Source organism: Nerophis lumbriciformis, linkage group LG39 (assembly GCF_033978685.3).
Source record: "Nerophis lumbriciformis linkage group LG39, RoL_Nlum_v2.1, whole genome shotgun sequence".
Classification (NCBI taxonomy): domain Eukaryota; kingdom Metazoa; phylum Chordata; class Actinopteri; order Syngnathiformes; family Syngnathidae; genus Nerophis; species Nerophis lumbriciformis.
Genome location: NC_084586.2, coordinates 1,575,794 through 1,598,788, shown reverse-complemented (window position 1 = coordinate 1,598,788; position 22,995 = coordinate 1,575,794). Strand labels below are relative to the sequence as shown.

General features: G+C 27.2%; 1 protein-coding gene across 1 annotated transcript; it reads right to left on the bottom strand.

Annotated features, from left to right (window-relative positions):
• Window positions 1-514: 514 nt before the first annotated feature.
• Window positions 515-4,944, bottom strand: LOC133577709 (neuropeptide FF receptor 2-like). Its single transcript, XM_061931687.1, has 3 exons — window positions 4,716-4,944; window positions 1,436-1,535; window positions 515-1,346 (listed from the first exon to the last, which is right to left on the bottom strand). Exons 1-3 carry the CDS (start codon window positions 4,864-4,866, stop codon window positions 515-517), a joined length of 1,083 nt encoding a protein of 360 aa, XP_061787671.1. The 5' UTR covers window positions 4,867-4,944.
• Between the last annotated feature and the right edge of the window lie 18,051 nt (window positions 4,945-22,995).

Below are 22,995 nucleotides of genomic sequence, written 5' to 3'. Positions count from 1 at the left end.
TTCGGGAGAATATTTGTCCCGGGAGGTTTTCGGGATAGGTGCTGAATTTCGGGAGTCTCCCGGAAAATTCGGGAGGGTTGGCAAGTATGCATCATGTAGTAACGGTAACTGAGTTACTGAATATAAAAAATAACGCGTTAGATTACTAGTTACTGCCGAAACTTTACAAAGTAACGCGTTAGTCCCAACACTGGTAAACGAGGCCTTAGTCTGGTGACATTAGGGACAATTTCATTCCAACACACTCACACAATTATTCGCTCGGCCATTTCGGGCGTTATTGACTCACCATCATCGAGACACGACGAAACGCACACAACGCAGCCCCAAAGCCAAAGACGATCGATCCGGCCGTTGAAAAAGGAAACAAGGCAGCATGGAACGGACAATCCAAATCCTGAAATGCCGGACTGCCGCGGGCCGAAGTAGACGGCGCGACACGCCTCGAGTCGGAAGCGAAAGCGGAAACGAGGCAGAGAAAACGGCAAACGAAGCAACATCGTGAACCACGAGACTAAATCTGGGAAACCTTGCCCAGGTCCTCCATGATGAAATCCTGAGCTCCGGCGTCACCCCGAGTCCCCGCAGACACCGCCTTCGGTCCCGAGCCGGCCGGCCGAATCGGGAGGACGCCGTTCCCCCGCCGGGCGCGACGTGAGAAGCTCCTCTGGTGCTCGGTGACGACGGAGCACAGCTGGAACTTAAACGCCGCCTGGAAGCCCCTACGGAACGTCTCGTTGAAGAAGCCGTAGATGATGGGGTTGACGCTGCTGTTGAAGAAGGCCAGCCAGTGCGCCAGAGGGTACAAGTAGATGTTGACCATGCGGTGCTGGCGCTCGCTCAGGCTGGCGTAGTCGCTCAGCATCATCAGAGTCCACAGCGGCAGCCACGACACCGCGAAGAGCAGCGCCACCACCAGCAGCATCGTGACCACTCTCTTCTTCTTCCTGGAGACGGCGTGGCGGGCATCCACGTTGGCCTTGCTGCCGCCGGGCCCGATGCCGCTGCCCCTCAGCGCGGGGACGGCGGTCTTGAGGAGCGCCAGGCCGATGCGGGCGTACATGACCACGATGAGGCTGAGCGGCGCCAGGTAGATGGTGACGAAGAGCACCGTGGTGTAGAGCTTCCGCATGGCCGGACTGGGCCAGTTCTCCCGGCACCAGTAGAAGGGGCGGGTGGCGTTGTCCCGCCGCAGGATGATGCGCACGGCGGGCTCCTTGCTGACCTGCAGCATGACGCCGGACGGACACGTGACCGACACCGCCAGCACCCAGATGACCACGATCATCAGCTTGGACGTGGAGGTGGTCAACTTCTGCTTGAAGGGGAAGACGATGCAGCGAAACCTGAACATGAATCACAGAATCAAGTCCACGGTTGTACTTTTCAATACTCAAAACAATAATAATAATAATAATAATGATAAACAACTGACCTGTCAACAGCAATGGCCACCAGCGTGAAGACGGACGCTGACACGGAGATTCCTTGAACCATCCCGCTTAGTTTGCACACCATGTTGCCAAACGGCCATCCTGCACGACACAGATTTACATTTTTAATTTCATGCATTATATTTTTTCAAATATTGTTTGTTATATGGAGCAATAAATATGCATTAAACACCTTTCATGATTGTTTTAACTCAAATGTCCTTTACTGCTTTATTTTATAATTGTGTTAATATATTATTATTAATGATAATAGTAATAATAATAATAATAATAATAATAATAATAGTCTATTAATTTATTTAAAATTAATATTTAAAAAAATTATAACAAAAAATTATTGAGAAGCACTGGCTTAAATGAACTCTTCTTAATATTAATAATCATCATTTTAACACTCCCAACAGTCACAAAAGTGAATTTTTTTTGGATACTTTTAAACATTTTTTAGTGTTGTAAAATTTTTAATCATTGATAATTGTAACTTTTTAAAAGTCATAAAGTCAATTAATAATAAGAAATAATTTTAATATGGTTAACCGTCATAAAAAGTTAAACAATAAATAACCATTTTAAACATAACTTTAAATTGCCATAAAGGTGTAAATTACGTGATCTTGACTGTCATAAAATGAATAATAACGAAACATTTTAACATACTTAACTGTCAAAAAAGTGTAAAAATAAGGGATGATTTTCATAATATTGACTGTCATAAAAATGGGAAAAAAAGTGACAATGTTACCCTTCTTGACTCATGAGATTATTAATATTTAATCATTTTAACATTACCTGTAATAAAAATGCAAAATTAAGTAATAATCAAAAAATATTTATCCGTCACAGAAGTGAAAAAAAAGAAGTAATAATTAAGTGTCAAAAATAAGTAATAATTTTAAACATTCTTTACTCATCAAATGAATGATAGTTAGTAATTTTAACATGCCTGTCGTAAAAATGCAAAACAAATTAAAAAAGATTTATCTTTCATAAAAGTGTACAAAATAAGTGATCGTTTTAACACCATTTACTGTTATAAACGTGTAAAAAATAAGTAAGAATTTTAAACATTTTTGACTCATAAATTTATTAATAATATTTGATAATGTTGACATACTTAACTCTGAATTTATTCTATCTGCCACAAAAGTGTAAAAATAAGTGATCATTTTAACATTATTGACTGTCATAAAAGTGCAGAAAATAAATTATGTTTGTAAAATGATTTACTGACATGAAAGCGTAAGAAATAAGTTGTTTTTAAGTGTAACAAAAAGTAATTTTAAAAATGTTTGACTCAAAATTAATGATAGTGATTTTAACATAATTAACTGTCAATAAAATGTAAAATAAGTGATAAGTTTAAACATTTTTGACTTAAAATTGATAATAATAGTTTTAACATACCAACTATAAAGAGTAAAAACAAGCAATATTTTAAAAATGTTAATTGAAAAAGTGTAAAAATAAGTAATAGTTAAAAAAAAAAGTTAACTGTCATAAAAGTGTAAAAACAAGAGATCATTTTAACATTGACTGTATTAAAATGATTAATAATTTTAACATTCTTCACTGCCATTAATGTGTAAAAAAAAGAAGTAATACTTAAACATTTTAAATGGACAAAATGTAAAAATAAGTGATAATTAAGAAAAATGTTAACTGTCATAAAAGTGTAAAAATAAGTGATCATTTTAAACATTCTTGACCCAAAAACCTAATAATAATTCATATTTTTTTAACCTAATCAACTGTCATAAAAGTATAAAAAGAAGTGATCATTTTAAAAATTCTTGACCCATAAACTTAATAATAATTAATAATTTTTTGACATAACTGTCATGAAAGTGTACAACTAAGCAATAATTTCTACAGTCTTGACTGTCATAAAAGTGCAAAAAATAAGTGATAATTTTTTAAATTTTTGACTTATGACATTTATAATAATAATTTTAACATACCAACTGTCATAAAAGTGTAAAACATAAGTGATAATTTTAAACATGTTTAACTTGTAAAATGTATTATAATTTTAACATACCAACTGTCATAAAAGTGTAAAACATAAGTGATCATTTTTAAAATGTTTAACTTGTAAAATTAATGATAATTTTTAACATACCAACTGTCATAAAAGTTTAAAAAATAAGTGATAATTTGAAAATATTTTGACTTATAAAATTTATTATAATAATTTTAACATACAAACTGTCATAAAAGTGTATGACAGTTAATGAAATTATTAATAAATAATTATTTCAACATTTTTCACCGTCATAAAAGAGTGAAACTAAGTAATATTAAAAAAAAATGTACTGAAAAAGTGAAAAATAAGTAATCATTTTAAAAAGTTGTCATTAAGTGTAAAAATAAGAAATAATTTTAACATTGACTGGATTGAAATGATTTTAACATTTTTCACTGTCATAAAAATGTAAAAAATATATATATATATTTAAAAACTTTAAATGGAGAAAATGTACAAAATAAAATGTTAACTTTCAAATAAGTGATCATCTGAATCATTCTTGACCCAAAAAGTTAATAATTATTTTTTGGATTTAGTTAATTGTCATGACAGTGTAGAACTAAGTGATCATTTTTACATTCTTGACTGTCATAAAAATGTAAAAAATAGGTTATAATTGTAAAAATGTTTGACTTATAAAATTAATAATAATAATTTTAACATAACTGTCATAAAAGTGTAAAAAAAAGACAATCATTTAAAACGTTTTTGACTTATAAAATTAATAACAATAATTTTAACATACCAACTGTCATAAAAGTGTAAAAAAGAAGTGATTATTTAAAACATTTTTGACTTATAAAATTGATAATCATTTTGACATGCCAACTGTCATAAAAGTGTAAAAACAAGTAATATTAAAAAAAAAATGTTGACTGTCATACATTTTTAAAATAAGTCATATTTAAAAAAATGTAAACGGACAAAGTGTAAAAATAAGGATGAATTTCAAAAATGTTTCAAAGTGTAAAAATAAGTGATGATTTTAACATTCTTGACTGTAATAGAATTATTGATAATTAATCACTTTAACATTCTTGACTGTCATAAAAGTGTAAAAATAAGTGATGATTTTAACATTGCTGACTGTAATAGAATTATTAACAATTAATCATTCAAACATTCTTGACTGTTGTAAAACGAATACTAACAATTTGAACATTGTCATCAGAGTGCAAAAATAGGTGCTGATTCTGACAACGGTGACGAGGAAGATGAATGACTGCTAGGATTACCCGTGATGATGTTGTCCACCAGCGTGGTGGGCATACAGAATATGCCCACCAGCAGGTCGCTGATTGCCAAGTTGAGGATGAAGAGGTTGGTGACCGTGCGCATGTTCTTGCTGCGCAGCACCAGGAAACAAACCACGCCGTTACCCAGCATGCACAGCAGGAAGATGAGCAGGTAGGAGACGCTGAAGACGGCCGCCACCGACGGCTTGTGGAGGTACAAGTCCACGTAGGTGACGCCCCCTGGGCCCCCAGGGGCCTCCTGTGGGCCCCACGATTGGTTGCTGAGGTTCCCTTTCATGCTCTTATAATTACAACTGTGTTAAAACAAAAAATAACAAAGCTCACTTTTCATTCATATTTCATTTACTTATTACTTTTAATTGATATTTTCATTTCATACTCTCAATATTGTGTTTATTACTTTTGATTGATATTTGTTCATTAGTTTTTATTCATATTTTAAATGATTACATTTTTTTACTTTGGATTGGTATTTCAACTGAAGTACTTTCTATGTTTATTACTTTTGATTTTATTCTTTTACTTAACTAAATGTTTATCATTTGTATTGATATTTTCTTTGAACCAAATGTTTATTACAGTACTTTCACATTATATTTAATTGAATTGTTTGTTCTTTACTTTAATTTGATAAACTACATGTTAATTACTTTTAATTTATATTTTATATGAACTACATTTTTATTATTTTTTAATTGAAATATATTTATTACTTTTAAATGAGATTCGAATTGAACTACATATTCATTATTTTTTTTTATCTGAAATACATTTTATTTTAATTTATATTTTCATTGCATTATATGTTTTTTTAAATTTGACATTTTAATTGAATTATATGTTAAAACATTTGATATTTTAATTGAATTATATGTTAAAACATTTGATATTTTAATTGAGCTGGATGATTATTATTTTTGAATTGAAATAGTTTATTCCTTTTAAAAAATATATTGAATGACATGTTTTTTACTTTTTATATTTGACTTAACTGTATGTTTTTATTTTTAATTGCAAAATGTTTATTACTCTTATTTGATCTTTTTAATTGAACTGCTAGTTTATTACTTTTAGATTATATTTTACTTAACTATATGTTAATTACTTTTAATTATATTTTTAGTTTATGTTTTAATATAATTGTGTTTTTTTTCTATTGATATTTTAATTAAGTGATATGTTTTCTCATTTTGATTTTATATTTGAATGTTTATTACTTTTGATTGATATTTTAATTGGACTTTATGTTTATTACATATGATTAATTATTTGAATTAAGGTAGATGTTAATGACTTTTAATTAATATTTTAATTGAACTTTAAGTATATTACTTTTAATTAATATTTTAATTAAATGTGTTTATCGCAACTGTTTCTAATACTTTGCACAACACAGAAGGGCAAAGAGGAAATGTGTGACGATAACCATAGAACCACAGCTGGAACTTTTCATTGGCGTAAATCAAACTTCTAATTAAATTTGCTTTTTTTGAAGTTGAACGATAGCGCTAACGTAGACCCACTTTTACGCCACATCACACGCAATACCCATAACACACCACCAGAGGCCAGTAGTATCAAAACCTTCCCGTTGCCCCACCTAATATTACATGTGTGTTTCGTTTATCTTTAGGGATTTCAAATTGGAACAACTTTGTCGTCACTTTCTTACCGATACGGTCTGCCTGGATTGAGCCGCAGCCCCCAACAATGTAGTGTAGCTGACAAAACGCACTGCCGCCCCCTACGGGACCGGAGTGGAACATTTAGAGGCGTGTGCTCCGCTGAGGGCTTCCACAGCTGGAACCCATGAAAATAATATTGTGAAAGGTTGACATTTTCTGCACCGTAATCATTTTAACATACCATCTGTCATAAAAGTGTAAAAACAAGTAATGTTTTAAAAACGTTAATTGACAAAGTGTAAAAATAAGTAAGTTTAAAAAAAATTGCACTGTCATAAAAGTGTAAAAATCAGATATAATTTTAACATTGACCGTATTGAAATTATTAATAATCATTTTAACATTCTTGGACACAATGTAAAAAATAAGTGATAATTTTAAACATTCTTGACCCAAAAACTTAATATTAATTAATACTTTTTTGACTTAATTAACTGTCATAAAAGTGTAAAAATAAGTGATCAATTTAAACACTCTTGACCCAAAAATTGTATAATAATTAATAATTTTTTGACTTAATCAACTGTCATAAAAGTGTAAAACAAGGTGATAATTTTAAAAATTCTTGACGCATAAACTTAATAATTAATAATTTTTTTGACTTAATTAACTGTCATGAAAGTGTAAAAATAAGTGACCATTTTAAAAAACTCTTGACCCATAAACTTAATTAAGAATTTTTTTTACTTAATTAACTGTCATGAAAGTGTAAACATAAGTGAACATTTAAACATTCTTGACCCAAAAACTTAATAATAATTAAAACTTTTTTGACTTATTTAACTGTCATGAAAATAAATGATCATTTTAAAAATTCTTCACCCATAAACTTAATAATTAATCATTTTTTGACTTAATTAACTGTCATGAAATTGTAAAAATAAATGATCATTTTAAAAATTCTTCACCCATAAACTTAATTAATAATTTTTTGACCTAATTAACTGTCATGAAAGTGTAAAAATAAGTGAACATTTTAAACATTCTTGACCCAAAAACTTAATAAACAATACTTTTTTTGACTTAATTAACTGTCATAAAAGTGTAAAAATAAGTGATGATTTAAAAAAATTCTTGACCCATAAACTTAATAATATATTTTTTTTTACTTAATTAACTGTCATGAAAGTGTAAAAATATGTGATAATTTAAACAATTCTTGACCCATAAACTTAATAATTAATAATTTTTTGACTTAATTACCTGTCATAAAAGTGTAAAAATAAGTGATAATTCAAAAAAATTCTTGACCCATAAACTTAATAATAATTTTTTTTAACTTAATTAACTGTCATGAAAGTGTAAACATATGTGATAATTTTAAAAACTCTTGACCCATAAACTTAATAATAATTTTTTTTTAACTTAATTAACTGTCATGAAAGTGTAAAAATAAATGATCATTTAAAAAAAATCTTGACCCATAAACTTAATAATAATTAATAATTTTTTTACCTAATTAACTGTCATGAAAGTGTAAAAATAAAGGACCATTTTAAAAACTCTTGACCCATAAACTTAATAATAATTCATAATTTTTTTACTTAATTAAATGTCATGAAAGTGCAAAAATAGTGAACATTTTAAACATTCTTGACTCAAAAACTTAATAATAAATAATAATTTTTTGACTTAATTAACTGTCATTAAAGTGTAAAAAAAGTGAACATTTTAAACATTCTTGACCCAAAAACTTAATCATTAATAATTTTTTGACTTAATTAACTGTCATAAAAGTGTAAAAATAAGTGATAATTAAAAAAATTCTTGACCCATAAACTTAATAATTATTTTTTTACTTAATTACCTGTCATGAAAGTGTAAAAATAAGTGATAATTTAAACAATTCTTGACCCATAAACTTAATAATAATTAATACTTTTTTTTACTTAACTGTCATGAAAGTGCAAAAATATGTGAACATTTAAATATTCTTGACTCAAAAACTTAATAATAAATAATAATTTTTTGACTTAAGTAACTGTCATTAAAGTGTAAAAATATGTGAAAATTTAAACAATTCTTGACCCATAAACTTAATAACAATAAATAATTTTTTGACTTAATTACCTGTCATAAAAGTGTAAAAATAAGTGATAATTTGAAAAAATTCTTGACCCATAAACTTCCATCCATCCATCCATCCATTTTCTACCGCTTATTCCCTTTGGGGTCGCGGGGGTCGCTGGAGCCTATCTCAGCTACAATCGGGCGGAAGGCGGGGTACATAAACTTGACCCATAAACTTAATTTTTTTTTTTTTTTACTTAATTAACTGTCATGAAAGTGTAAACATATGTGATAATTTAAACAATTCTTGACCCATAAACTTAATGATAATTAATAATTTTTTTTTACTTAATTAACTGTCATGAAAGTGCAAAAATAGTGAACATTTTAAACATTCTTGACTCAAAAACTTAATAATAATTAATACTTTTTTGACTTAATTAACTGTCATAAAAGTGTAAAAATAAGTGATCAATTTAAACACTCTTGACCCAAAAATTTTATAATAATTAATAATTTTTTGACTTAATCAACTGTCATAAAAGTGTAAAACAAGGTGATAATTTTAAAAATTCTTGACGCATAAACTTAATAATTAATAATTTTTTTGACTTAATTAACTGTCATGAAAGTGTAAAAATAAGTGACCATTTTAAAAAACTCTTGACCCATAAACTTAATTAAGAATTTTTTTTACTTAATTAACTGTCATGAAAGTGTAAACATAAGTGAACATTTAAACATTCTTGACCCAAAAACTTAATAATAATTAAAACTTTTTTGACTTAATTAACTGTCATGAAAATAAATGATCATTTTAAAAATTCTTCACCCATAAACTTAATAATTAATCATTTTTTGACTTAATTAACTGTCATGAAATTGTAAAAATAAATGATCATTTTAAAAATTCTTCACCCATAAACTTAATTAATAATTTTTTGACCTAATTAACTGTCATGAAAGTGTAAAAATAAGTGAACATTTTAAACATTCTTGACCCAAAAACTTAATAAACAATACTTTTTTTGACTTAATTAACTGTCATAAAAGTGTAAAAATAAGTGATGATTTAAAAAAATTCTTGACCCATAAACTTAATAATATATATATTTTTTTACTTAATTAACTGTCATGAAAGTGTAAAAATATGTGATAATTTAAACAATTCTTGACCCATAAACTTAATAATTAATAATTTTTTGACTCAATTACCTGTCATAAAAGTGTAAAAATAAGTGATAATTCAAAAAAATTCTTGACCCATAAACTTAATAATAATTTTTTTTAACTTAATTAACTGTCATGAAAGTGTAAACATATGTGATAATTTTAAAAACTCTTGACCCATAAACTTAATAATATTTTTTTTTTACTTAATTAACTGTCATGAAAGTGTAAAAATAAATGATCATTTAAAAAAAATCTTGACCCATAAACTTAATAATAATTCATAATTTTTTTACTTAATTAAATGTCATGAAAGTGCAAAAATAGTGAACATTTTAAACATTCTTGACTCAAAAACTTAATAATAAATAATAATTTTTTGACTTAATTAACTGTCATTAAAGTGTAAAAAAAGTGAACATTTTAAACATTCTTGACCCAAAAACTTAATCATTAATAATTTTTTGACTTAATTAACTGTCATAAAAGTGTAAAAATAAGTGATAATTAAAAAAATTCTTGACCCATAAACTTAATAATTATTTTTTTTACTTAATTACCTGTCATGAAAGTGTAAAAATAAGTGATAATTTAAACAATTCTTGACCCATAAACTTAATAATAATTAATACTTTTTTTTACTTAACTGTCATGAAAGTGCAAAAATATGTGAACATTTAAATATTCTTGACTCAAAAACTTAATAATAAATAATAATTTTTTGACTTAAGTAACTGTCATTAAAATGTAAAAATATGTGATAATTTAAACAATTCTTGACCCATAAACTTAATAACAATAAATCATTTTTTGACTTAATTACCTGTCATAAAAGTGTAAAAATAAGTGATAATTTGAAAAAATTCTTGACCCATAAACTTCCATCCATTTTCTACCGCTTATTCCCTTTGGGGTCGCGGGGGTCGCTGGAGCCTATCTCAGCTACAATCGGGCGGAAGGCGGGGTACATAAACTTGACCCATAAACTTAATTTTTTTTTTTTTTACTTAATTAACTGTCATGAAAGTGTAAAAATATGTGATAATTTAAACAATTCTTGACCCATAAACTTAATGATAATTAATAAATTTTTTTAACTTAATTAACTGTCATGAAAGTGCAAAAATAGTGAACATTTTAAACATTCTTGACTCAAAAACTTAATAATAATTAATACTTTTTTGACTTAATTAACTGTCATTAAAGTGTAAAAATAAGTGACAATTCTAAAAATTCTTCACCCATAAACTTAATAATTTTTTGACTTAACTGTCATAAAAGGGTAAAAATAGGTGATCACTTTAAAAATTCTTGACCATAAACTTAATAATTAATAATTTTTTGACCTAATTAACTGTCATGAAAGTGTAAAAATAAAGGACCATTTTAAAAACTCTTGACCCATAAACTTAATAATAATTCATAATTTTTTTACTTAATTAAATGTCATGAAAGTGCAAAAATAGTGAACATTTTAAACATTCTTGACTCAAAAACTTAATAATAAATAATAATTTTTTGACTTAATTAACTGTCATTAAAGTGTAAAAAAAGTGAACATTTTAAACATTCTTGACCCAAAAACTTAATCATTAATAATTTTTTGACTTAATTAACTGTCATAAAAGTGTAAAAATAGTGATAATTAAAAAAATTCTTGACCCATAAACTTAATAATTATTTTTTTACTTAATTACCTGTCATGAAAGTGTAAAAATAAGTGATAATTTAAACAATTCTTGACCCATAAACTTAATAATAATTAATACTTTTTTTTACTTAACTGTCATGAAAGTGCAAAAATATGTGAACATTTAAATATTCTTGACTCAAAAACTTAATAATAAATAATAATTTTTTGACTTAAGTAACTGTCATTAAAGTGTAAAAATATGTGATAATTTAAACAATTCTTGGCCCATAAACTTAATAACAATAAATAATTTTTTGACTTAATTACCTGTCATAAAAGTGTAAAAATAAGTGATAATTTGAAAAAATTCTTGACCCATAAACTTCCATCCATCCATCCATCCATTTTCTACCGCTTATTCCCTTTGGGGTCGCGGGGGTCGCTGGAGCCTATCTCAGCTACAATCGGGCGGAAGGCGGGGTACATAAACTTGACCCATAAACTTAATTTTTTTTTTTTTTTACTTAATTAACTGTCATGAAAGTGTAAAAATATGTGATAATTTAAACAATTCTTGACCCATAAACTTAATGATAATTAATAATTTTTTTTAACTTAATTAACTGTCATGAAAGTGCAAAAATAGTGAACATTTTAAACATTCTTGACTCAAAAACTTAATAATAATTAATGCTTTTTTGACTTAATTAACTGTCATTAAAGTGTAAAAATAAGTGATAATTCTAAAAATTCTTCACCCATAAACTTAATAATTTTTTGACTTAACTGTCATAAAAGGGTAAAAATAGGTGATCACTTTAAAAATTCTTGACCATAAACTTAATAATTAATAATATTTTGACCTAATTAACTGTCATGAAAGTGTAAAAATAAGTGATAATTTAAAACAATTCTTGACCCATAAACTTAATAATAATTAATACTTTTTTTTACTTAACTGTCATGAAAGTGCAAAAATATGTGAACATTTAAATATTCTTGACTCAAAAACTTAATAATAAATAATTATTTTTTGACTTAAGTAACTGTCATTAAAGTGTAAAAATATGTGATAATTTAAACAATTCTTGACCCATAAACTTAATAACAATAAATAATTTTTTGACTTAATTACTTGACCCATAAACTTCCATCCATCCATCCATCCATTTTCTACCGCTTATTCCCTTTGGGGTCGCGGGGGTCGCTGGAGCCTATCTCAGCTACAATCGGGCGGAAGGCGGGGTACATAAACTTGACCCATAAATTTATTTTTTTTTTTTTTAACTTAATTAACTGTCATGAAAGTGTAAAAATATGTGATAATTTAAACAATTCTTGACCCATAAACTTAATGATAATTAATAATTTTTTTTAACTTAATTAACTGTCATGAAAGTGCAAAAATAGTGAACATTTTAAACATTCTTGACTCAAAAACTTAATAATAATTAATACTTTTTTGACTTATTAACTGTCATTAAAGTGTAAAAATAAGTGATAATTCTAAAAATTCTTCACCCATAAACTTAATAATTTTTTGACTTAACTGTCATAAAAGGGTAAAAATAGGTGATCACTTTAAAAATTCTTGACCATAAACTTAATAATTAATAATATTTTGACCTAATTAACTGTCATTAAAGTGTAAAAAAAGTGAACATTTTAAACATTCTTGACCCAAAAACTTAATCATTAATAATTTTTTGACTTAATTAACTGTCATAAAAGTGTAAAAATAAGTGATAATTAAAAAAATTCTTGACCCATAAACTTAATAATTATTTTTTTTACTTAATTACCTGTCATGAAAGTGTAAAAATAAGTGATAATTTAAACAATTCTTGACCCATAAACTTAATAATAATTAATACTTTTTTTTACTTAACTGTCATGAAAGTGCAAAAATATGTGAACATTTAAATATTCTTGACTCAAAAACTTAATAATAAATAATAATTTTTTGACTTAAGTAACTGTCATTAAAATGTAAAAATATGTGATAATTTAAACAATTCTTGACCCATAAACTTAATAACAATAAATCATTTTTTGACTTAATTACCTGTCATAAAAGTGTAAAAATAAGTGATAATTTGAAAAAATTCTTGACCCATAAACTTCCATCCATTTTCTACCGCTTATTCCCTTTGGGGTCGCGGGGGTCGCTGGAGCCTATCTCAGCTACAATCGGGCGGAAGGCGGGGTACATAAACTTGACCCATAAACTTAATTTTTTTTTTTTTTACTTAATTAACTGTCATGAAAGTGTAAAAATATGTGATAATTTAAACAATTCTTGACCCATAAACTTAATGATAATTAATAAATTTTTTTAACTTAATTAACTGTCATGAAAGTGCAAAAATAGTGAACATTTTAAACATTCTTGACTCAAAAACTTAATAATAATTAATACTTTTTTGACTTAATTAACTGTCATTAAAGTGTAAAAATAAGTGACAATTCTAAAAATTCTTCACCCATAAACTTAATAATTTTTTGACTTAACTGTCATAAAAGGGTAAAAATAGGTGATCACTTTAAAAATTCTTGACCATAAACTTAATAATTAATAATTTTTTGACCTAATTAACTGTCATGAAAGTGTAAAAATAAAGGACCATTTTAAAAACTCTTGACCCATAAACTTAATAATAATTCATAATTTTTTTACTTAATTAAATGTCATGAAAGTGCAAAAATAGTGAACATTTTAAACATTCTTGACTCAAAAACTTAATAATAAATAATAATTTTTTGACTTAATTAACTGTCATTAAAGTGTAAAAAAAGTGAACATTTTAAACATTCTTGACCCAAAAACTTAATCATTAATAATTTTTTGACTTAATTAACTGTCATAAAAGTGTAAAAATAGTGATAATTAAAAAAATTCTTGACCCATAAACTTAATAATTATTTTTTTACTTAATTACCTGTCATGAAAGTGTAAAAATAAGTGATAATTTAAACAATTCTTGACCCATAAACTTAATAATAATTAATACTTTTTTTTACTTAACTGTCATGAAAGTGCAAAAATATGTGAACATTTAAATATTCTTGACTCAAAAACTTAATAATAAATAATAATTTTTTGACTTAAGTAACTGTCATTAAAGTGTAAAAATATGTGATAATTTAAACAATTCTTGGCCCATAAACTTAATAACAATAAATAATTTTTTGACTTAATTACCTGTCATAAAAGTGTAAAAATAAGTGATAATTTGAAAAAATTCTTGACCCATAAACTTCCATCCATCCATCCATCCATTTTCTACCGCTTATTCCCTTTGGGGTCGCGGGGGTCGCTGGAGCCTATCTCAGCTACAATCGGGCGGAAGGCGGGGTACATAAACTTGACCCATAAACTTAATTTTTTTTTTTTTTTACTTAATTAACTGTCATGAAAGTGTAAAAATATGTGATAATTTAAACAATTCTTGACCCATAAACTTAATGATAATTAATAATTTTTTTTAACTTAATTAACTGTCATGAAAGTGCAAAAATAGTGAACATTTTAAACATTCTTGACTCAAAAACTTAATAATAATTAATGCTTTTTTGACTTAATTAACTGTCATTAAAGTGTAAAAATAAGTGATAATTCTAAAAATTCTTCACCCATAAACTTAATAATTTTTTGACTTAACTGTCATAAAAGGGTAAAAATAGGTGATCACTTTAAAAATTCTTGACCATAAACTTAATAATTAATAATATTTTGACCTAATTAACTGTCATGAAAGTGTAAAAATAAGTGATAATTTAAAACAATTCTTGACCCATAAACTTAATAATAATTAATACTTTTTTTTACTTAACTGTCATGAAAGTGCAAAAATATGTGAACATTTAAATATTCTTGACTCAAAAACTTAATAATAAATAATTATTTTTTGACTTAAGTAACTGTCATTAAAGTGTAAAAATATGTGATAATTTAAACAATTCTTGACCCATAAACTTAATAACAATAAATAATTTTTTGACTTAATTACTTGACCCATAAACTTCCATCCATCCATCCATCCATTTTCTACCGCTTATTCCCTTTGGGGTCGCGGGGGTCGCTGGAGCCTATCTCAGCTACAATCGGGCGGAAGGCGGGGTACATAAACTTGACCCATAAATTTTTTTTTTTTTTTTTTAACTTAATTAACTGTCATGAAAGTGTAAAAATATGTGATAATTTAAACAATTCTTGACCCATAAACTTAATGATAATTAATAATTTTTTTTAACTTAATTAACTGTCATGAAAGTGCAAAAATAGTGAACATTTTAAACATTCTTGACTCAAAAACTTAATAATAATTAATACTTTTTTGACTTATTAACTGTCATTAAAGTGTAAAAATAAGTGATAATTCTAAAAATTCTTCACCCATAAACTTAATAATTTTTTGACTTAACTGTCATAAAAGGGTAAAAATAGGTGATCACTTTAAAAATTCTTGACCATAAACTTAATAATTAATAATATTTTGACCTAATTAACTGTCATGAAAGTGTAAAAATAAGTGATAATTTAAAACAATTCTTGACCCATAAACTTAATAATAATTAATACTTTTTTTACTTAACTGTCATGAAATTGCAAAAATATGTGAACATTTAAATATTCTTGACTCAAAAACTTAATAATAAATAATAATTTTTTGACTTAAGTAACTGTCATTAAAGTGTAAAAATATGTGATAATTTAAACAATTCTTGACCCATAAACTTAATAACAATAAATAATTTTGTGACTTAATTACCTGTCATAAAAGTGTAAAAATAAGTGATAATTTGAAAAAATTCTTGACCCATAAACTTCCATCCATCCATCCATCCATTTTCTACCGCTTATTCCCTTTGGGGTCGCGGGGGTCGCTGGAGCCTATCTCAGCTACAATCGGGCGGAAGGCGGGGTACATAAACTTGACCCATAAACTTAATTTTTTTATTTTTTATTTAATTAACTGTCATGAAAGTGTAAAAATATGTGATAATTTAAACAATTCTTGACCCATAAACTTAATGATAATTAATAATTTTTTTTTACTTAATTAACTGTCATGAAAGTGCAAAAATAGTGAACATTTTAAACATTCTTGACTCAAAAACTTAATAATAATTAATACTTTTTTGACTTAATTAACTGTCATTAAAGTGTAAAAATAAGTGATAATTCTAAAAATTCTTCACCCATAAACTTAATAATTTTTTGACTTAACTGTCATAAAAGGGTAAAAATAGGTGATCACTTTAAAAATTCTTGACCATAAACTTAATAATTAATAATTTTTTGACCTAATTAACTGTCATGAAAGTGTAAAAATAAGTGATAATTTAAAACAATTCTTGACCCATAAACTTAATAATAATAATTTTTTTTACTCAATTAACTGTCATGAAAGTGTACAAATATGTGATAATTTAAACAATTGTTGACCCATAAACTTAATAATAATTAATAATTTTTTGACTTAATTAACTGTCATGAAAGTGTAAAAATAAGTGACCATTTTAAAAAACTCTTGACCCATAAACTTAATTAAGAACTTTTTTTACTTAATTAACTGTCATGAAAGTGTAAACATAAGTGAACATTTAAACATTCTTGACCCAAAAACTTAATAATAATTAAAACTTTTTTGACTTAATTAACTGTCATGAAAATAAATGATCATTTTAAAAATTCTTCACCCATAAACTTAATAATTAATCATTTTTTGACTTAATTAACTGTCATGAAATTGTAAAAATAAATGATCATTTTAAAAATTCTTCACCCATAAACTTAATTAATAATTTTTTGACCTAATTAACTGTCATGAAAGTGTAAAAATAAGTGAACATTTTAAACATTCTTGACCCAAAAACTTAATAAACAATACTTTTTTTGACTTAATTAACTGTCATAAAAGTGTAAAAATAAGTGATGATTTAAAAAAATTCTTGACCCATAAACTTAATAATATATATATTTTTTTACTTAATCAACTGTCATGAAAGTGTAAAAATATGTGATAATTTAAACAATAAACTTAATAATTAATAATTTTTTGACTTAATTACCTGTCATAAAAGTGTAAAAATAAGTGATAATTCAAAAAAATTCTTGACCCATAAACTTAATAATAAATTTTTTTAACTTAATTAACTGTCATGAAAGTGTAAACATATGTGATAATTTTAAAAACTCTTGACCCATAAACTTAATAATAATTTTTTTTTTACTTAATTAACTGTCATGAAAGTGTAAAAATAAATGATCATTTAAAAAAAATCTTGACCCATAAACTTAATAATAATTAATAATTTTTTGACCTAATTAACTGTCATGAAAGTGTAAAAATAAAGGACCATTTTAAAAACTCTTGACCCATAAACTTAATAATAATTCATAATTTTTTTACTTAATTAAATGTCATGAAAGTGCAAAAATAGTGAACATTTTAAACATTCTTGACTCAAAAACTTAATAATAAATAATAATTTTTTGACTTAATTAACTGTCATTAAAGTGTAAAATAAGTGAACATTTTAAACATTCTTGACCCAAAAACTTAATCATTAATAATTTTTTGACTTAATTAACTGTCATAAAAGTGTAAAAATAAGTGATAATTAAAAAAATTCTTGACCCATAAACTTAATAATTATTTTTTTACTTAATTACCTGTCATGAAAGTGTAAAAATAAGTGATAATTTAAACAATTCTTGACCCATAAACTTAATAATAATTAATACTTTTTTTTACTTAACTGTCATGAAAGTGCAAAAATATGTGATCACTTTAAAAATTCTTGACCATAAACTTAATAATTAATAATATTTTGACCTAATTAACTGTCATGAAAGTGTAAAAATAAGTGATAATTTAAAACAATTCTTGACCCATAAACTTAATAATAATTAATACTTTTTTTACTTAACTGTCATGAAATTGCAAAAATATGTGAACATTTAAATATTCTTGACTCAAAAACTTAATAATAAATAATAATTTTTTGACTTAAGTAACTGTCATTAAAGTGTAAAAATATGTGATAATTTAAACAATTCTTGACCCATAAACTTAATAACAATAAATAATTTTGTGACTTAATTACCTGTCATAAAAGTGTAAAAATAAGTGATAATTTGAAAAAATTCTTGACCCATAAACTTCCATCCATCCATCCATCCATTTTCTACCGCTTATTCCCTTTGGGGTCGCGGGGGTCGCTGGAGCCTATCTCAGCTACAATCGGGCGGAAGGCGGGGTACATAAACTTGACCCATAAACTTATTTTTATTTTTTTTTACTTAATTAACTGTCATGAAGTGTAAAAATATGTGATAATTTAAACAATTCTTGACCCATAAACTTAATGATAATTAATAATTTTTTTTACTTAATTAACTGTCATGAAAGTGCAAAAATAGTGAACATTTTAAACATTCTTGACTCAAAAACTTAATAATAATTAATACTTTTTTGACTTAATTAACTGTCATTAAAGTGTAAAAATAAGTGATAATTCTAAAAATTCTTCACCCATACACTTAATAATTTTTTGACTTAACTGTCATAAAAGGGTAAAAATAGGTGATCACTTTAAAAATTCTTGACCATAAACTTAATAATTAATAATTTTTTGACCTAATTAACTGTCATGAAAGTGTAAAAATAAGTGATAATTTAAAACAATTCTTGACCCATAAACTTAATAATAATTAATACTTTTTTTTACTTAACTGTCATGAAAGTGCAAAAATATGTGAACATTTAAATATTCTTGACTCAAAAACTTAATAATAAATAATAATTTTTTGACTTAAGTAACTGTCATTAAAGTGTAAAAATATGTGATAATTTAAACAATTCTTGACCCATAAACTTAATAACAATAAATAATTTTTTGACTTAATTACCTGTCATAAAAGTGTAAAAATAAGTGATAATTTGAAAAAAATTCTTGACCCATAAACTTCCATCCATCCATCCATTTTCTACCGCTTATTCCCTTTGGGGTCGCGGGGGTCGCTGGAGCCTATCTCAGCTACAATCGGGCGGAAGGCGGGGTACATAAACTTGACCCATAAACTTAATTTTTTTTTTTTTTACTTAATTAACTGTCATGAAAGTGTAAAAATATGTGATAATTTAAACAATTCTCGACCCATAAACTTAATGATAATTAATAATTTTTTTTTTACTTAATTAACTGTCATGAAAGTGCAAAAATAGTGAACATTTTAAACATTCTTGACTCAAAAACTTAATAATAATTAATACTTTTTTGACTTAATTAACTGTCATTAAAGTGTAAAAATAAGTGATAATTCTAAAAATTCTTCACCCATAAACTTAATAATTTTTTGACTTAACTGTCATAAAAGGGTAAAAATAGGTGATCACTTTAAAAATTCTTGACCATAAACTTAATAATTAATAATTTTTTGACCTAATTAACTGTCATGAAAGTGTAAAAATAAGTGATAATTTAAAACAATTCTTGACCCATAAACTTAATAATAATAATTTTTTTTACTCAATTAACTGTCATGAAAGTGTACAAATATGTGATAATTTAAACAATTCTTGACCCATAAACTTAATAATAATTAATAATTTTTTGACTTAACTAACTGTCATGAAAGTGTAAAACTAAGGGCAAAGAGGAAATATGTGATGATAACCATAGAACCACAGCCGGAACTTTTCATTGGCATAATTCAAACTTTCAATTAAAATTTCTTTCATTCTTTCTTTAAGGTAGACCCACTTTTACAGCACACGACACGCAGTACCCATAACACACCACCAGGGCCCAAAACATGCTAGTATGGACATAGTTTGTGCAACCCGTGCCAGAAAAAAAGGTTCCTGGATTGATTGGTGGAAATGTCCAGCTGCTTTTTATTCATTTATTCCCCCAAACACACACACACACACACACACACACACACACACACACACACACACACACACACACACACACACACACACACACACACACACACACACACACACACACACACACACCAGTAGTTAGGTCACAGCTCTAATACGCATATTGATGAATATTTATTGATATGCTTTTATTATTTTATTAAGATTTTTTTCTCTGCAAGTTGCATGAAAAGCATGTCCATTATTCTATGCTGACAATAATTCATCAATAGTTATTGATTATGAGAGAATTGATCCTAACGATGAAGAAAGGTGTGAGAGCTGACCTGGCCGAGTGTCTGGTCCTCTCCAGCGAGCGAGCAGCGTCTCCCAGCCGAGGTGCGGACAATGTCAGAGCGCGCTGATGCTGCCGGGAGCGCCACACGCCAGGGGGCGGGGCCTCCACATGGTGTGTGTTTGCGTCGGGGCTCCACGTGATGTGAAGGGGAGTGAACTGTATTTATATAGCGCTTTTGTTCTAGAGACTCAAAGCGCTTCACGTAGTGAAAGCCATTCTCTACGTGAAGTTTGTGACGAAGCGGGGATCGAACCCGGAACCCTGAAGTTGCTGGGACGGCCGCGCTACCAGCCGAGCCAAGCCGCTCCAATGTACGTGTAAGTGTACATACTGTAAGTGTACATAATTACATAATGTACATAAGTGTACATACTGAAAGTTCACATAATGTACGTGCAATTGTACATAATGTAAGTGTACATAATATATGTGTAAGTGTACATAATGTATGCATAAGTGTACATACTGTAAATGTACATAATGTAAGTGTACATACTGTATGTGCAATGTATGTGTAAGTGTACATACTGTAAGTGTACATAATGTATGTTTAACTGTACATAATGTATGTGTAAGTGTACATACTGTAAGTGTACATAATGTATGTTTAACTGTACATAATGTATGCGTAAGTGTACATACTATAAGTGTACATAATGTAAGTGTACATAATGTACGTGTAAGTGTACATACTGTAAGTGTACATAATTACATAATGTACATAAGTGTACATACTGAAAGTTCACATAATGTACGTGCAATTGTACATAATGTAAGTGTACATAATATATGTGTAAGTGTACATAATGTATGCATAAGTGTACATACTGTAAATGTACATAATGTAAGTGTACATACTGTATGTGTAAGTGTACATAATGTATGTGTAAGTGTACATACTGTAAGTGTACATAATGTATGTTTAACTGTACATAATGTATGTGTAAGTGTACATACTGTAAGTGTACATAATGTATGTTTAACTGTACATAATGTATGCGTACGTGTACATACTATAAGTGTACATAATGTAAGTGTACATAATGTACGTGTAAGTGTACATACTGTAAGTGTACATAATTACATAATGTACATAAGTGTACGTACTGAAAGTTCACATAATGTACGTGCAATTGTACATAATGTAAGTGTACATAATATATGTGTAAGTGTACATAATGTATGCATAAGTGTACATACTGTAAATGTACATAATGTAAGTGTACATACTGTATGTGTAAGTGTACATAATGTATGTGTAAGTGTACATACTGTAAGTGTACATAATGTATGTGTAAGTGTACATACTGTAAGTGTACATAATGTATGTTTAACTGTACATAATGTATGTGTAAGTGTACATACTGTAAGTGTACATAATGTATGTTTAACTGTACATAATGTATGCGTAAGTGTACATACTATAAGTGTACATAATGTAAGTGTACATAATGTACGTGTAAGTGTACATACTGTAAGTGTACATAATTACATAATGTACATAAGTGTACATACTGAAAGTTCACATAATGTATGTGCAATTGTACATAATGTAAGTGTACATAATATACGTGTAAGTAAGTGTACATAATGTATGCATAAGTGTACATACTGTAAATGTACATAATGTAAGTGTACATACTGTATGTGTAAGTGTACACAATGTATGTGTAAGTGTACATACTGTAAGTGTACATAATGTATGTTTAACTGTACATAATGTATGTGTAAGTGTACATACTGTAAGTGTACATAATGTATGTTTAACTGTACATAATGTATGCGTAAGTGTACATACTATAAGTGTACATAATGTAAGTGTACATAATGTACGTGTAAGTGTACATACTGTAAGTGTACATAATTACATAATGTATATAAGTGTACATACTGAAAGTTCACATAATGTACGTGCAATTGTACATAATGTAAGTGTACATAGTATATGTGTAAGTGTACATAATGTATGCATAGGTGTACATACTGTAAATGTACATAATGTAAGTGTACATACTGTATGTATAAGTGTACATAATGTATGTGTAAGTGTACATACTGTAAGTGTACATAATGTATGTTTAACTGTACATAATGTATGTGTAAGTGTACATACTGTAAGTGTACATAATGTATGTTTAACTGTACATAATGTATGCGTAAGTGTACATACTATAGGTGTACATAATGTAAGTGTACATAATGTACGTGTAAGTGTACATACTGTAAGTGTACATAATTACATAATGTACATAAGTGTACATACTGAAAGTTCACATAATGTACGTGCAATTGTACATAATGTAAGTGTACATAATATATGTGTAAGTGTACATAATGTATGCATAAGTGTACATACTGTAAATGTACATAATGTAAGTGTACATACTGTATGTGTAAGTGTACATAATGTATGTGTAAGTGTACATACTGTAAGTGTACATAATGTATGTTTAACTGTACATAATGTATGTGTAAGTGTACATACTGTAAGTGTACATAATGTATGTTTAACTGTACATAATGT